Here is an 18536-nt window from a genome sequence, read left to right on the forward strand (position 1 = left end):
CTCCAAGTACTAGCAAAAGTCTGGTAGGAATCTGGTAAGGCATCAAGAACAGTCTGCACAAGGGAACTGTCCGAAATGACTTCACCTGCAGAAATGAGTTGCTCATTGATATCCTTGACACTAGCAAGGAAAGTGTCCATATCATCTTCCTCATGCATAATCTTCGACTCTAGCTCTTTACGCAGCAAAGCAATTTTAGCCTCATTGCGGCTTGCATAAAGACCTGCTAGAATATCCCAAGCCTGTTTTGCAGATTTTGCTGAACGGATGTGAGGAATAATGGTGCGCTTCACAGACAACGCAATCAATGCATGAGCCTGCGCATCCTTAACATCCCAACGAGCTTGTTCTGCTATAGGCAAAACAACTCTAACAGCTGCAATCCTTGCAGCAAGACCTGCAACATCCTCAATATCGCCTACATCTTCAGAACCAAGACGTACATCAATGCCCTGCACAATGTTCCAGACACCTTTTGACACAAGAACATGTTGCATCATATAAGCCCACATAGGGTAGTTGTCCCCATCCAACCTGCCCTCAGCAGCAAACATCTTGAACACATCTGTGTTGTTGTTGTCAGCCATGGTAAATGCTGCACCTGATGTGAAAACTGCCCGAAAATAGGAGAAATGGAGCGGGAACAACTTGTGCTGTATAGCACAAACCGTAGAAGACTATAAGGCACGTGTTATGCAGAAAGCGGCACTGACAGAAAATCTGCACAAAATGACGAAATAGCCTGTGCAGTACTGCCCGTAGTGGAAACGGAGGCCGAAATGAGCCCAAATCAAAATTCTGAGCAGACCGAGCTCTTTGAGTCATCCCAAAACATTTTTCGACCTGCGAACGCTCGCCAAAGCTCACTGAAATCGGAGAAAGTGAGCAGGCGTGTGCTGGAGCAGCTGGCGACTAAGCCCGGGAGGACGTGACCTGCTCTGATACCAATTGTTGGAATTAGGGTTGCAGAGAAACACACACAGCTTGGAGAAGACGAAGGAAGCTCAAGGCACACGACAGAGAGTGTCTTACTTAGTGTGCAATAGAAAGATAGATAGCCCTAGAGTGATGGGCGTATATACAATGCACGGGGGAAAAAACCTCCTAAAGAGGGAAAAAATGCCCCGGCGGTCCTAGTGTGTTCACACACATCACTACCACATGTATATGGTAACACTAATCTTACTCCCAAGTGAATATTGAGAAATCTTTTGGTGGCTCCAAAATATTTGGTAAATTGGGATGTTTGGTCATTGAAAAAATCTCTATTTTGGCTGATCGGATGTATAATATCTCTAGTTATATGAATTAAATAATATAATAATTTGTTTGTTTGTATGGATGAAGGTGAAGACCCTTATTCCCCGTAGCTTGGATTCTGGCACTGAAAAAAGCAAAAGGGAGACAAATATCTTGTATACATTCATTGATTAGAATGAGTTTTCATTCTTTGAAACTAACTGGACAAATTTTTTAAGCATATAAGATTTTGTGCATAGAATTCTCTTTCTTTGGTCAAGTGCCTCTTAGAATTGAAATTTGGTTCTTGTGTGGTAAGTTAAATATGTACACACACAACCATGTACATTAAACACATGCATGAGTGAACATTCTCTCTCTCTCTCTCTCTCTCACACACACACACACACACACACACACATTTTTTTAGTAATCACACTCCCAATAAAAAATGAGACACCACATCAAAAAATGAAAGAACATGACCCATGTAGTGGTCAAGTTATCTCCCACTTTGTTGCCAGTTTGGCATGGCTTATGATAGAGATTGCACTTGAGTTTTTTGATCAGTTTACAGGGGAGACTCTGCCAGATTTCTCTTAGGATTTCTCGCCATATATTTGGTTTCTTGGCATCCAATTACCAGACATGTGTGATAGTTCAGAGTCAACAGTGATGACTCACGAGAGAGGCGGTCTCGTAGTTGCCGATATATACAATGTTGGCATTGTGGTCACACAGGACACATTAGGCGCCATTGTTTCGATCGTATGAGACAACAATGGAGATGTATGCAAGATGCAGATGAGGTTTTGACACATGCTAGAGCGGTGGCTTCATGCTAGTGAGGGCCATGTCACGTTTCCCTTTAGCATTCCTCCTCCTTACATGTCTTTGAGAGGTGACACTTCTCCTCATTGGTTGCTAGATGAGGATGCAGTTCTCCACCACAGCGTGAGTGTTTTACCACCTTCTCTAGTGGGAGCTTTGGCTATGTGCACTTAGCCGATGGTTCGGCATTTGACATTGCAAGTGTAGGAGATCTTTGTTTGACATTTCCTAGTGGTACATCATATACACTACGACATGTGTGCCATGTTCCTGAGTTGAGACAAAGCTTGATCTCAATGAGACAGTTAGCAGATTGTGGGTGTCAGACATTGCTTAGAGAGCACTATTTCCATATGCATTGAGGTTCATTAGTCATTTTCAGAGGAGCCTGCAGTGGCTTGGTATATCCTATGCATGTATCTGAGGTTTGAGATGGCATGGTCTCAGTTTTGTTGCTGGCATGCATTCAGCGAGAGACGAGACGTGTCTCCTTCGTGGGTGAGTTCCACCATGCTCACAAGATAGAGCATTTCGCTATGCAGGACATGCCAGTAGACTTTGTAGAGACAGAGGTAGAGCGACAATGCTCTAGTGAGACATAGTAGGTGTTGCCGGGGTCTGTGTAAGCAGAGGTAGAGCGGGTCTGCTCCCTAGAGACACATGCGGAGATGACGAACATGGAGTTCTTTGATATGCTCATGCCGAGGCTTATGAGTTGGTGCTAGGACACATAATTCCGCCTATGGGTGAGAGGGACGTAGCCATCCCAGTGTCGAGGTTGAAACATCCATATGCGATGGGTAGTCCTGATGATGTAGTACATGCAGATAGCACAAGGGAGGCTATGACACCCAGGTTTGCACATATTTTGCATTCGAGCATCTCATGTACGATCTACTAGTGTCAAGGCCTAATCTAGCAGTTGTAGTAAGAGCATTTGCAGCAAGGATTGTCAGTTGTACGATGACTGACACTAGCATGATGCATAATGGAGTTTGCAGACCATACATAGTTGTTTGCATGATCTACATGCAGGCTCTAGCGTGAGTACGCACGCTCGTCTATCCCTAGAGCTGATACGGTTGCATGTAGACCGATTGAGCGAGCCAGTGGGAATAGGTTGAGAGAGTCTCTCACCAATTTGCTTGTACATACTAGTAGTTTAGCTAGTAGCACTCACTTATCGGTGCATTTTCTTTAAGTGGGAGATTGTTGGGGTAAACACATTGCGCCTTTGTCCGAGCTCAGAAGTCTAGTGTCCTTTCACCCATTGTATGTACATACACATTCCTTATTCTTCATATACACAAAGAATAAGTAGCTCCCCACCACATTCTTGGAGGTTGCTCCACCCACACAGTGTGTCTTTTACTCTTCTCCTCCCTCGCACTCCGCACGCACCGCGCATCTCTTCCACACCAAGCACTCTTACAAAAACCATATCTATCGGGTGGAAGGGAGGATAGAATCTCTCTCTCTCTCTCTCTCTCTCTCTCTCTCTCTCTCTCTCTCTCTCTCTCTCGCAATGGATGCAAGACATAAAGAAGCAGTTTGGGAGATGGGATGCATTACACTTGCTACGTGATGCTTGCAAAATTCGTCCCTTGGCACGGAAGAAGTCACCTGTGCTCCCCATGTTTGTAGGTTATCAGTAATTTGACGACGTGGAATGAAACCATATTGAGATTGATGTAGGCCTTCACGCAAAAAGCACTTGATTCGATTAAAAAACATTTTAGCCATCGATTTATATACCACATGCATGAGCATAATTGGTCTCCAATGAGAGAACTCTTCACAGTGCATGTTTGGGTATCAAATTGAGTAGGCCTTCTTTCCAAGAGGAGGGCAGTTCCTGCTGCTCCTAGGCCGTATTCATCATTATCAACAATGTTGCGCAACTTCAGGTCATCCCAAAATGACAAGAAAAATTCCACAGTAAGAACATCCCAACCAGGAGCTTTCCAACGACCCAAATGAAGCAAGCTGGCATACATTTCTGACTCAATGAAACAACTTTCAAGTCTTGAGCTATTGCATTGAAAGAATGGGAGTAACATGGGATATAAACAAGTGATGCTCTTGGCAAGATTCTTGTGTGGGAGGTAAAGAATCCTCAAAGATCTTTCCATAATGAGATCTTGCCAGCTCCAATAAGCACTCTCCTCATGAAAGTTTAATTCTCTTGATAGCTTGAGACTGCCTAGAATGATGAAAATACTAGAAGAATTTCTTAGAAGCGCAACCTTTGTCTGTAAAATCCTGTTGGGTGAGCTCTTGCCATTTGGTCAAGTTCCTTTCATTATTATGTCGTAACATAGTGTGAGCAGGTAGTAAAGCAGTTATCTGAGTCTCAGTAAGAGAGGAAGTGTTGGCCAACTGCATTAATCTGTGACAAGTATCTTTTGCCTGCTTAACTTGGTCTCACAATTGCAACAAATAAAACGTGCCATAATCTTGGATGACACATTGAACATGCATAACAAATCAAAACCAAGCTGTGTCCATATCAACATGCATCTGAGATGTCAAAGGGGGGATGATATTCACAATCATAGTGCAAAAAAGTTCATGCTTAAGATAAGCATTATTGACATGCAGAAGTCGCTTCCTCAATAGGGAGTCATCAACAAAAAAGTAGCCAAAGTGCAGTCTCAAGCAGATGGGAGCATAATTTGAGAGACACATGGTATAATCATATCGCAACGTATAATCAATCCTCATATCACATACAAAGTCATCATACTGCTGCATATTAAAGATACCAACGATCCAATCCAGTGTGATACATAGATCGAACATTATATTGAAATGTGAATCGTGGGGCATCCGCATGCAAAAGGGGCCACAAATCCAATTTATGACAAGTCAGCATAAAATGATCCCATAATTGGCATTCCACATGAAGCATGTGAGAGCCCCAATAGTATTATCCCCAAGATTTGGTGCATTATTAAAATCCCCACAGAGGAATGCATTGGAACGCCAACAATATGAGGAGAGGAGACGACACTCTGCAATCGTGCCCTATCAGTGGATGCTATGTATGCATATCATCTGCTAAATTCAAAGACTTCCCCATTAACAATACATTATGACCATCCATCTCCCATCCGGATGATTGACAACCAAGGATTGGAAGAGCTCATGTTGAACAAGCACTTGAGAAAAGTCATCTGATTCCCGCAAAGCAATGTTGCAAAACACACACACATACACACACACACACTTGGAAATCAAAACACACGCGCGCGCGCACACACACGCACACATTCACCTTGTACTTACAAAGCAAGTTAAATGGCACGTACAACTTACGAGCATGCAGCATCTCGGCCTTTCTCTCCTTCACAGAGCTGGTACACGCACGCCTTATGGTAGCTTCGTTGCCATCAAGGTATATAAATATAGGTGAGCTTTAGTTTCAGCTTCTGTTTCTGACCAAGGTTCTGAGGGCGTTACTTTTCGACAGTGGCAACAGCGAAGCTATCGCCATTTTTCAACAACACTGGCTTGCTGTGCAGGTATTTTTAGCGACCCATTTTCTCATTGTCTCATTGGATCAATGCCATACTGATAGCCACAAAAATTTAGTGCACGTGTGCGCACGTACACACACACACATACACACATACAGTGTATTTTTCAAAGCTAGGAAACCCATATACCATGAACATCTATTTCAGAGGGATGTTTAGTGTGTGATTACCCAGAGTGAAGAGTGAAATAATTGCTGCATCATTACAAGTAGAAACCTTAGGAGCAGTCAAAGTACAGGTCATAACTCTGAGCTGAGAGTCCAACTCTGAACTCTGATTGCCCAAAGTAAACTTTTAATAATTCTTAATTGATTGCGGCAGGGGACTTCAAAAAGGGTTTGACCGGTAGTATCACCAGGAGATTGCAAGATCTCTGAAACTGTCAAATGCTTCCGAAATCTGACCCAAGGCAGATACTGGGTACATGTTGTCGGTTCCTTCTCAAGTCCCCAGTATGACGACAACACCAAAGTAAGTGAAGAATAGTCTCAATGCGAACATTGAAAAGAGTGAGACTGTGCAATCCGGGGGACCACGTAGAACTAGACAGCTCTTTTAAAGGAAGATAATAGTTTTGAATTTGCATAACCACTTTCCGCCCTTAAGTATCTGATCTATGCATGTTTCACAATGCACTACCTTGGCCAGGAAACCAAGAGGATGGGTCTGCATTGACATGTGCTTGATTGCAAGACATGGAACTCCTTTCTATTGCCAATTTTGACGATGCCAACATGCCATGCCTGTAACAGACTTGGACACTCCAAGTCAAGAATCAACCGCGACAGCACCAAATAACCACTTCAAAACAATTCACAGATCACAATAGATTTGCACTGGCCCGGCGGAGTTCCGTGCCTAGAGATATTGGCCCCAAAGATTGGCGCCCCTTTCGGTATTTCTTTTTGTATTAATCAATCATCAAAGTACAAGAGAGCGGTTAGGGTTTCACTCTCAGACTCTGCATCCAGATGCTCTGAGAAGTGAGGCCCTCACCACTAATTTAAAGGTTACAAGGGATGCCCAAAAGCAGAGCCCCAAAAGCTTTTAAAATCAAAAGCATCAGTTCTCTCTCTCTCTTAGAGAGTCTTTTCTCTTTTAAAAAAAAAAAAAAAAGCAAAAGCAAAATTCGCGTCGCTCATCATTTTCCAAATTTTTTTTTTTAAAATAATAATCCGCCTCCGCGATTTCCGGAAATTAGGGTTTTTGGCAAAATTTAGGGTTTGCAGGAATTTTAGGGTTTTTGGCAGAAATTAGGGTTTCTGTTGTCCGCCACATCATCACTTTGTGACATACCCCCCTCTTGAAAGCATTGTAATCGACCGCGATTACGCCTGCAAAACCGACAAAAGCCATAAACCGTCTTAGCAGACACTGGCTGTTAGTACCTACGTACTAGGAACACACATCTAGCACATGTACAAAATCGACAGTCACATCACACGACATCACAGGACATCACATGACATTCAACATTCATTCGGATCTTAGACCATGATTTATCGGCAATGTAGCTAGCAATCACATCTAGGTCCAATCGGGACCTCATCGATGTCCGATTGACTAACCCCTATTGCAACCATGTCTATACGAGATCAATCAGACCAAAATGCTGCAGTCATTTCGGCTATCAGTTCCTGCACTCACAAGAAGTCAAGAACAAATTAGTGTCATAATCAGGAATTCCATTTCATAAAGTCATCCAGCAGAATACTGTCAGCTCTCAGTATCCCTGAAGCTCAAAGAGACATCAGTGACTTTAGTATCAAAATCGAGGCATCTGTTGACAAAGGAGCGGAGTAACTCCCCTCTTGTGCATCCCACTGCACCAGATCTTCGGCCAAGCTGAGTATCTGGGTTCCGTTTGGAGTAGACTATGCTAAACCAAAACATCGAGGTAAAGTTTCACAATCCGAGGAGTATCTGCTAGGTCCTCCTCCTCCATCCACTTCGCCTCAAATGCAGGAAAGTTCTTGAACTAAACCAAGAACCCGCCTTCGGACTTTACCTTTCTTCGTATCATTATGTGCCAAAATCTGTTCAGGAACAAGGATCTCCTCGTTTTCTTCCACTTTGGGTTGCTCATCAGGCTCCCCATCATCAGGCACATCACCCTTAACAGGTTTCAAGAGACTCACATGCAATGCATTGTGAATCCTCCAAGTATCTGGCAGTTTCAATCGGAAGGAGACATCATTTATCTTGTCAGTAATTTGGAAAGGTCCGTAGTATCACATACTAAGCTTTGGAAAAAGCCTCTCCTTTCCCTTTTTCTTTCTTAGGCGTGCCTTCTCAAAAGTAAGAGCACCCAATCATCCTCCTTCAGTTTCCAGTCGCGACGATGGCGATCCGCTGCCTTTTTCTGTCGTTCTTGAGACTTCTGTAAAGTCTCGCGAACCTTGGCAAAAGCCGTATCCAAATCTCGCGAATATTCATCCGCTTCAAATTTCTAATCTTTCGTGCTCAGGAAGGATGGAACCTTCGCAGCAGTTTCAACAATCTCTCATGGCGTCTTCCCCGTCGAAGAGTGTATCGTATTATTGTAGGCAAATTCCACCAAAGGTAAGTTCTTTTCCCATTGAGTCTTCTGATGCGAGATACAAGACTTCAATAAATCTAAAATCACTGAATTGGCAATCTCAGATTGCCCGTCAGTCTGCAAGTGGAACGATGACGAGAACTGCAACCGCGTGCCAATGTTCTCCCAAATTGCCTTCCAAAACAAACTCATAAATCTGGGGTCTCTGTCGGAGACAATCGTCTCAGGCGTGCCATGTAATCGGAAAATCATCGTGATCATTCTGTATTCTCGGGAGATCAAAAAAATGAAATCCATTTCAATATTTTCCGAGGGGTGGGTGGGTATGGGTGAAGGCTGTAACAATCCCTGTGCCTTATGCCTGTCAAACTTGACCTTCTGGCATACCAAGCAACTGCACACAAACTCTTCCACATCCTTCTTCAGTCTCCGCCAAAAGAAATCTCTCTCTACCCCTTTCATGGTGGTAGCAATGCTGCGGTGACCCGTAAAAGGTGGACAGTTGCAATCAGTCATAACCTTTTCCCTCAACGGCTGTGTAACGCACAACATAGTCTTTTTCATCAAGTAGCCTTCCCGAAGGGAGTATCCAGCTACTGTCTCCCCATCCCGTATCCGTGTGAAAATATCTGCAAAATCTGTATCTGTGGCACACTGATCGACCATATCCTCGAAGCTCCTATGATGTATCGCGGAAATAGCCAGAACCAACGGTTTTCGAGACAAAGCATCTGCCACCACATTCTTCAGTCCCTGCACATGGACAATCTGGAAGTGGAACTGTGACAAGATGTTCACCCACCGCATCTGCTTTTCCGAAAGCTGCTTCTGTGACAAGAAGTAGCGCAAACTCTGATGGTCTGTAAAGACAGTAAAATCCGCTCCGAGTAGGTAATGCCGCCACTGAGTAAGAGCATGGATAACCGCCAAAAGCTCTTTCTCATAGATCTGTGCTGTCATCTCCGGCCTAGAAAACAAACGGCTCTCATAAGCTATGACATGGCCTTCTTGCATCAAGACCGTACCCAGACTACGACCACAAGCATCACAATATACTTCAAATGACTTCTGCAAGTCCGGCAAAGTCAAAATATGGTCCTGTAGTCAATTTCTCTTTCAATGTCTGAAAGGCAGTCACCTCTGGGGGTCCCCACGAAAAAGGTACTCCTTTCTGTGTCAAGATATGCAAAGGGGAAGCAACCTCTGCAAACTTTCGTATGAACCGCCTGTAGTACGAACACAGTCCCAAGAAGCTTTCAACTTCATGGACATTCTTCAAGTCGGGCCAATTACGGATAGTCTCTATCTTGGCCGGATCCATTTGCACTCCAGCGGCTGACACAATGTGTCCTTAAAAGTGTATCTCTGGTAGGAAAAATTCACTTTTCTTTGCATTAATCACTAACTTGTGATCTCGTAATGCCTGAAAGACCTGAAGCAGATGATCTTTGTGTTCTGCCTCATTCTTGGAGAAAACAATGATGTCGTCAAAGAAAGTGCCAACAAATAGCCTGTACTCTCGAAAATTCCTGTCCATCATCCGGTTAAATGTCGCAGGAGCATTGGTTAAGCCAAAAGGCATCACCAAAAACTCAAATAACCCAAAAGCCGTCCGAAATGCTGTCTTGTAGACATCTCCTGGCGCTATCCTGATCTGATGATATCCACTCTTCAAGTCAATCCTGCTAAAGCACGAGGATCCCTGTAACCTGTCGAGTATATCATCGATCCTAGGAATCGGAAATCTGTTCTTGATGGTGATTTCGTTGAGAGTGCTATAATCGATGCACATTCTCCAAGATCTGTCTTTCTTCAAAACCAACAACACTGGAGAGCAATACGGTGAAGTACTAAGCTGGACAAGACCCTTTTCCAAGAGGTCTTTCACTGAGTTCATAATCTTTTCATTCTGTACTCGGCTCACACGATAAGGTGGCCGATTCGGTGGCGTGCTTCCAGATATCAGATCAATGGTATGATCTTCAAGCCCTCTCAAAAGCAATCGGCATGAGCAAGGAGAAAAAAAAATCTTGGCGTTCTTTTCTTCAGGTCAGAACATATTCAACCTTTATCCATCGTTCAGTTCTCCCAAAAGAATGAGTAAGAAAATTGAAGTTCATCAAGTACAATCTCTAAGCCCTTCATTTATCAAAGTCGCTTTCTCGGCCCGGTAGTCAACCACGGCGTAGTTCTTGTGGTACCAAGGGATCCCGAGTAGAACGTCACTCACATGCCCTGAACACCCCTGTCATTGCAAACGAAGTTTGCCAATGCTCGGTGTAATGGCAACATCCCATCCGGGTGCCAGTCGAACTACCTCCGCCTGTGGCGTCAGTCTGTCGGGCGTAGTTCCAAATCGAGCCGCCAATTCCAAGTGAAAAGAAGTTGGCCTTGGCTCCTTCAAAAGAGCTTCCTGATCCTTCGCTTTGCCCCGAAAGCGGCAAAGTTTGTACTTTCATTCATTAGATTCGGTGCAGGTCCCACGCCATGTGGTACCAGTTCTGCTTTTCTATCTGCCTTTTCTGCCACATTCCTCAACTGTTCTCGAACTCTAAGACCTGTCGTCGTCTTTATCATTCTGTTCTTTCTGTGCCTTATCAGGGCACTTTGTGGAAATATGTCCATGTTCCCCGCATCCAAAGCACTTCCCCTCTCTGATGAAGCGAGCTCTCTCCTCAGGAGTAAGCTTGGGTCGTGCATCCTTTTTTTTCTCTGGGTTGCTCTTTTTTCATTCTACTTTCATTCCCAGAAGTCTGTTCGGTTCGTTTTGTCATGGCCTCATCTGTGGGGTAGGTCAGACTGCCAGAGTGAATGGCAAAGCCCCGCTTCGCATGACTCATCAACTCCTGAATAGAAGCTGACTTCTGTTCCAAGCAGTGATCTCGGATCTCTGTAGGTAGACCCAAGGTAAACCGCTCAATCTGTTCTCTGAACGAGATCTTCTTGAATGAAGAGGTGGGTAGAAAAGAGCTCGAGAATCTTTCACAATAAGAATTCACTGTATCGCTCTTGGTCATCCGGAGATGGTTCCAAGCAGCTCGTATATCTCGCTCAAACTCTTGAGTCAACCAAGAAGAAATAAAAAGCCTCTTGAATTTCAGCCATGTAACTGGCACAGTCTTGCTTAATAGAAGCGTGGACCACCAAGTACGAGCATTCCCCTTATAGTAAGAGGCAGCTCTCCGAATCTTGGAGTGCTCTGAATAGCGTCCTCCCGCGAAAGCGATGTCAAACTGCTGTATAAAAGACAAAGCCTTCGAAGCATCTGAGTATCCTGAAAAGTATCAAACTTGATCGAGTGGCCACCTTCCTTAAACTCTCGGACTTTCTTGCTTTTATCTTCGAGAAAGTCATACTGGTTGGCTTTGTAAAAATTCTTCTTGTTCGCATAAAACTTTCCGTCTTCGGAATCTGAGCTGTCTGTAGACGAGTCCTCAGTAGAACTGTCAGTCTCTGGGCGAGATGTAGCCTTCTTTGCCTTTTTCTTGCCCTTTCCGAAGCTTTGTGTCTTGCTTCACTTTTTGCTTTTTCTGTCTTCTTCGCTCTAATCCGAGGAGCTAGAAGAATTGTCAGAAGAAGAAGAAGAAGAACTGGGTACTCCTTCAAATCGAACACGCTTCTTCCGTTTCTTTGCCTTGTCGAATGTCGACTGACGACCCAAATATCCCGGGAAGTTAGTACCTTCGTTCTGCTTTTTGCCGTGCTTTTTGCCTTTCTTTTGCACGTCGAAAAGCTGAGCAATCCGTGCATCAACCACGTTCTCCAGTTCCTTCTCCGTATATTTCTTGGAGGTAGAAGGTTTCTTGAGAGCGGGTTTCGGGAGTGGTGTTGTGGTTCTCTGCCACTCCCTCTGTACCTCTTCCAAAGAGGTCTGGTTCATATATTTTGCCATCTTCGGGTCCTTGGCAAAATTGAGCATCATCTTTGTTGCATCACCAATCAATTGACGACGCTCCATCTCTCTTTGCTGCGCCTGAGTAGGCCGAGGCGGGCCATACTCTCTGTCTGAATCTTCGTTGTGATCCCAGCCCGCATCTCCAGATGCAGAGGGAGTCGACTGATCATTGCCTGAAGCCATAGGTGCCGCGGAAAAAAAAATTCGGGGATCGGATTTCCCGTAGAAGAGAAATCGGCCGTGCTCTGATACCATTGTAACAGACTTGGACACTCCAAGTCAAGAATCAACCGCGACAGCACCAAATAACCACTTCAAAACAATTCACAGATCACAATAGATTTGCACTGGCCCGGCGGAGTTCCGTGCCTAGAGATATTGGCCCCAAAGACTGGCGCCCCTTTCGGTATTTCTTTTTGTATTAATCAATCATCAAAGTACAAGAGAGCGGTTAGGGTTTCACTCTCAGACTCTGCGTCCAGATGCTCTGAGAAGTGAGGCACTCACCACTAATTTAAAGGTTACAAGGGATGCCCAAAAGCAGAGCCCCAAAAGCTTTTAAAATCAAAAGCATCAGTTCTCTCTCTCTCTTAGAGAGTCTTTTCTCTTTAAAAAAAAAAAAAAAAGCAAAAGCAAAATTCGCGTCGCTCATAATTTTCCAAATTTTTTTTTTTTTAATAATAATCCGCCTCCGCGATTTCTGGAAATTAGGGTTTCTAGAAAATATTAGGGTTTGCAGGAATTTTAGGCTTTCTGGCAGAAATTAGGGTTTCTGCTGTCCGCCACGTCATCACTTTGTGACAATGCCAATGCCCAGAAAGAGGGTGTAGAAATTGCATGACATTTATGTGCATGCATAAGAGTCCAGGGCTATTTTTTTTAAACAAGTACTAGCAACAAATTTCCTCTCATGGCAAGTAGATAAACCATAAATGGAGGATATTCAAACCTCGAAGTTGTTTGAAGGACATCTCTTATTCATTGAGGGTGTGACGAGCTCTTTTCTTTGGCTTTTGTTTTGCGAAAATCCAAAATCTCAGACATGAAGTTTGTGATATGAAATCAGGGCAAAAGAGGCAGGATAACAAAGAGGTCCGTAGTAGTGTGAGGCATACATGTAATGGCATGTACACAACTTCAAGTAATGCGACTTACTTTTCAATCTGCGTTATTCCCTGCCAATGATATCGAAGTTGCCAAACCATTAGATTATTGCATCTTGTACTAGATTGAGTGCCAGCCTTTCCAATGCAAGGATAAAAGTTTACATTTGTGACAATTGGTCCGTCTCTAATCATGTTGGTAAACTAAGCAATTCCGAAGTATACATTACCATTTGCACATCAGATTGTGGGTTGCAAGGCCAAGTCAGATTCATGAGCATTGGCGCACTAATTCTCGAAAGAAAGGGCTTCGTTTGTTATCAATGTGGCACAATATGAGTTGATTTTGCATTCATTATTTCATATATCACATAAATTTAACTAATATCTTTCTTGGTGCAAAACATGCAAAATATACGACGCAAAGAAATGCAAAAATGTAGCTTACTTGCTTTATAAACCATCCTTTGGAATCACTGATGGTGAGCTCACAAATGCATGTGGACTCGTGGTCGCGTTCAGTGAGACAAGGATGTCCTTTTAGTGCTCGCTATAAACACATCCTTCGCAAATTGCTGCTCTTTTTGGATTATCAACTAGATTAGGCAAAGTGCATGGATTTCTTTCACCCTTTGGTAAGCATTTTGTGAAAGAGGTGAGATAATATATCAGACATAAGCGATGTGAGGTGAGGACGAGGCTAATGCTGTCAAAGGTGGCAGCGGAAGATGCAAAGAAGACAAGAATTGGCTTGTGATCCGGTGGACACCTCAACTTCGATCTAGAACACCTGCAATGCTACATACATGAACAAGGCACACCTGTGGAGAAGAGAGATCACTCAGGTAGAAAGAGACAAGACATCTGAGAATGAGAGAGAGAGAGAGATTTGTTAAAGGCTCTCCATGCTAATAACAAACTACTCATACAAGTGACCAAGGGTGTTCTCGAGCGAATATCTATTATCACCCCACCTCCAAATTGCACCCAAGCTTTGCAAGAGAAGAATAAGGTGCTATAGAAAGCCACCAACTAGACTATCAATCATGTCCACTGCACATGGAACCACTAGTACGGAAAGGAAGCAGTCCGCGGAAATTGACTCCCAAACTGGTTCCACATCCCCCCTCAGAAGGAAGAATACCCGAACTATGGATAATTGCCATAACTCTCCAATAGTCTCTACCTGTGTAACTGGATCACCCAAGGTAGGTGAATCTGAAAGAAAATATACATATGGAACCTAGAACCAAATCTCAGAGAACCGAAAAGAACATCTCCCCAGCTGCAAAGAATGCCACGGCTAACTGTAACTGGTTCCTAGTCAGAGAAGGACCACTATCCACCTGTATGAAATAACATGCTTGTTTAAGGATAAGGGAAGTAGGTGTGTCGTGAATGGTATAGTCTCCAGGGATCAATCTGAACGACAAGGCATAGGAATTACTGCTCGGATGCACTAGGAAGAGCAATCATCACACCACAAATGCGAAAGATGAAGCAACCACCGAAGTGACTCAAGAAAACATCTGCCAAGATACTAACTGCACTGTGGGCTGAAGCACACCATCCAAAGCCACAAGAAATGGGCAAGGAAACTAAGGACTAGAAGACACCATGCATGGTACTCCACTGAATGGAGCATCGGAAGTTGATTGAAGATAATAACCCGGAAGCCCCCTCTGAAAGAGAAGTATCCTCAAACCCAGGTCGGAACAGAGCAAACAGTCACTGAAAGCGAGAGATAGAGATAGAAGTATCCCTTTTGCCTGTCAAAGCCAACTCCAACACATGCACCGAAACATGCACCTGAATAGCTGCATACCGGATAAACAAGTCACTTGAAGCCGGAACTGGAACTTCCATTTTAAGACGGACAAGGGAAAATTAAACAGCATTCTTTGCTTCAAGAAGGGAAGAGATCCCCCTCTGTCATCCACATCCCACAATCTGGTACAAAAGTGCAACTGAATCATCAACCCGCTACAAGGGAAAGTTAAACAACATCCTTTGCTTCAAGAAGGGAAGAGATCCCCCTCTGTCATCCACATCCCACAATCTGGTACAAAAGTGCAACCGAATCATTAACACGCTACCTAGGTGGCTTTGTCGACAATTATAAGAAAGACGTGCATTTGCAAAAGGCACAACAAGTCTGCCAATCCATCTCGTCGAAGAGAACACAACCATAAAATCCTATTCCAAAAGTGTTGAAGAAGATCCTTCTGCTGTCCAAACTCTTCTCTTTGAAGACGAAGCTAGAAATGAATAGCTCCCCCTCTGGATTGAACAACCGCATGCTTGCTCCCCTTACAGGAGGCACGACAACACGACTCCATCTGGGAAAACCAAAGCAATCCAGAAGTGCTACTCATCCTGAAACCTCCATGAGGTTTCTCTCGGTGAAAAGAGGTCGGGGTAAACAAGGGTAGAGACGGGGAAGTCGTAGACAAGGATCCAAGGCCTCCTTATACCCAAATTTTCTCCATCCTGGAGAAAAACCAGGAAAAAACAGCAAGCTTCTCCTCTCTCAATCAAGTCCAAAAGGGCACTGAATCAGCCAAATCTAAGCATCCAATATCACCTAGGGCTCTGATACCATGTCAAAGGTGGTAGCGGAAGATGCGATGAATACAAGAACTGGCTCGTGATCCGGTGGACACCTCAACTCCGCTCTAGAACACATGCAATGTCACATACATGAACAAGGCACACCTATGGAGAAGAGAGAAAACTGAGGTAGAAAGAGACAAGACATGAGAGAGAGAGAGAGAGAGAGAGAGAGAGAGAGAGAGAGAGAGAGAGAGAGAGAGAGAGAGAGAGAGAGAGAGAGATCGATCTGGGAAAGTGTTAGGTGCAGCGGAATGAATGTTTGCGCTTTGCTCAAGATGAGTGCTCCGAACTGTGCTCAAGGTTCCTTTTGTTCTTATGGAAGGTAGAGCCTTTCGTTCTTAATGAGAGAATGCTATGATCACAAACAAAGTGAATGGACACTGTGCGTGCAAGTGTATGAGACTGAGAGATAGAGATAGAAGAGAGATACGGCACCAGAGACGTTGTGAAACCCTCCTCCGAAGGCCCCACTCTCGTCGGCGAGAGTGGTCTACTATTGATTGCACAAAGTGGTACAATGATGATGCATGGAATTGATGCAACTTGGGACTATGCCGGTGACGACGACGGGGATGACGACGACGACTCCAGGGCTGAAATCTGCGGTCTTCTATCTGCTGAATTTCGGGGCTGATTCGGACTGCCGAAAAACGCTGGTTTGCTGCGTTTTTGGGAGGCTGAAAATGGGGTGTTTCTGCAGGTACTTAGGGCTGAATTGACTGCCGTACTTGATACTGAAAATCTGCTCTTTTAACTGCTGCAAAAACGCTGTCTAACTGCTGAAAGAACGCTGTTTTGAAGGTGGTCGCTAGGGCTGAAAATGCTAGGAGTTTGGTGCTGCTGTCAAGGCTGAAAACGCTAGGGGGAACTGGGCTGGCAGCGTTAGTGAAAATGCTGGTCCTGTGGGTCTGCTGGCGATGAGCAAAGCTGGAAACGCCAGGGTTAGGGTGACTGTGGGCGATGTATAACCGGCGTGTACAACGTAGAGGGCTGTACTTTTTCAATTACGTGTTAACTTTACACAGAGCACTGAGAAGGGAAGAGAACACAGTTGCGTCCAGCGACTAGAATGTTACTGCGCACACGAGACCGACACCCTGTAGGCCCCAAAGACTGGCGCCCCTTTCGGTATTTCTTTATTCAAATTAAGGTAGACGATCCGACCACTTCGCACAAGCTTTCACAAAGCTGTCCAAACTTGGCGAGGGCTGAAAACGCAGGTTTTCGACCTGATTTTCGCAGCATAACGGCGCAAAAACCCCTGTAGGTCAAAAGCACCTGTCTAGAACAGATTCCCTCGCTATCTGGAAGCTTTCTGGTGAGCTGTCACAGAAATTCAGCAGGCTGTAATTCCCTGTTTTTCACTGCCGGGTGCCCAAAAGCCTGTACACGCATCCCAAGGCTCTCACGAGGCTCCCCCGGTGTTCCCTTGCAGTTTAGGTGCGAAACCCTAAACCTGCAGAAAAACACAGCAGGCTGTAATTCGCTGTTTCGGATCTTTTTTAGCGGAGCGAACACGCCTACGCGTGTCCCAAGGGCTCCCGCACGCAATGGGATAGTTCCCCTGTGAATTGGACGAGTTTTCACGCGAGAAAACTCTCCAAACTCGCAATCTTTCGCGATGGAATTGTGCGTACCTGTGGGGGATTAGCAATTAGCTAATCCGGTTCCTGTTCAGAAGGCTCTTGCCTTGGCAAACACGCATAAACCCCCAGAACTGTACATGTTCATCTGAGTAGCCCAACTAGTGGGGCATTACCATATGTGCCAAAGGGGAGAGAGAGATGCATGAGAGCAAATCATCACGCTACATGAGACAGAGGAGAAGGCAAGCTTTCCATTAAAGCTGTAGACCTGCACCCACTACTCACACACACACACCCCTCTTGCTGATGGAAGTGGAAAACTGCACTAGGAGCCGCCATGTGTCCAGTTTGCCCCTTTTAAGTTAATTCTCTAGTTCCCACTGACTTATACAGTTGTAAGTGACTGTCCGAGTGGCCCAGATTTCATTTGGCGCACACAGGCTTCCATACTCATCAGAATTCAGTGCTAACTGGCCCGACCAGTCCCAGACTGACCGACCTAGACTCCCGCTGTGAGAAACCTATTCGGCCGCGGCCGTTTCACACTGGCCATGCAATGTCCACTTGCACCTTTTCAAGGGTTCCGGGGAAAACAAGTAAAAATAAAAATAAATAAAAATATCTAGTACTTATTTACGGAAGGCAACATGAAAAATACACCTCCTGGTGACACACCCCACCCTTGAAATACTGCAAGCGACCTCGCTTGCATGCCAATAATACATGTAGTATCTCCTGATATCACATATATTCTATGATGGGAATCCAAGATATACATGCTTCCGGAAATGTAGCGTTGGACGATTAAACAATCCCACCAACCTGGCTACGACACATATATCAAGCATAGAAGTCTTCTAGTGTACTCTGAAGCGCAAACTTCTCTAGCTAAATTCTGTATGGAAAGAGTAGATACAATTGCTTAAGTACTCTCTTGAGCATCATGAACCATGCTCTTGCCTTGCTCCAAAAAGGCTACATCAAGTCACTGTGGGTTCCATCTGAAAGGCTTCAAGATACAATTGCAATAGCTGAGGTGAATCAAGCAATTCAGACTCTTCCATCCATTTGGCATCCAATGATGGATAGTTCTTGAACTTCACCAAATAGCGTCTTGCAACCTTTCCTCTAACCTTTCTTTCTTTATGTGCCAATATTTGTTCAGGAACAAGGATTTCATCCAATTCTTCC

At 44.4% G+C, this 18536-nt stretch overlaps 1 protein-coding gene across 3 annotated transcripts in view; it reads left to right on the forward strand.

The window, feature by feature from the left end:
- Positions 1-5279: 5279 nt before the first annotated feature.
- Positions 5280-18536, forward strand: part of LOC147461633 (uncharacterized) — a 57390-nt gene continuing 44133 nt past the window's right edge. Inside the window, exons 1-3 of one of the 3 annotated variants that reach the window (XM_086509131.1) lie at positions 5283-5467; positions 5543-5594; positions 5931-6080. Coding sequence is in view for 2 of the 3 variants with exons in the window: in XM_086509130.1 (XP_086365256.1) it covers positions 5393-5467; positions 5543-5594 (127 nt within the window). In the remaining variant the exon portion in view is untranslated. Of the gene's footprint in view, positions 5468-5542; positions 5595-5930; positions 6081-18536 lie in introns of all 3 variants that reach the window. The other 2 variants (XM_086509130.1, XM_086509129.1) reach the window with 2 other exon arrangements.

This window comes from Adiantum capillus-veneris, chromosome 3 (genome assembly GCF_014529385.1).
Source record: "Adiantum capillus-veneris isolate H3 chromosome 3, ASM1452938v2, whole genome shotgun sequence".
Classification (NCBI taxonomy): domain Eukaryota; kingdom Viridiplantae; phylum Streptophyta; class Polypodiopsida; order Polypodiales; family Pteridaceae; genus Adiantum; species Adiantum capillus-veneris.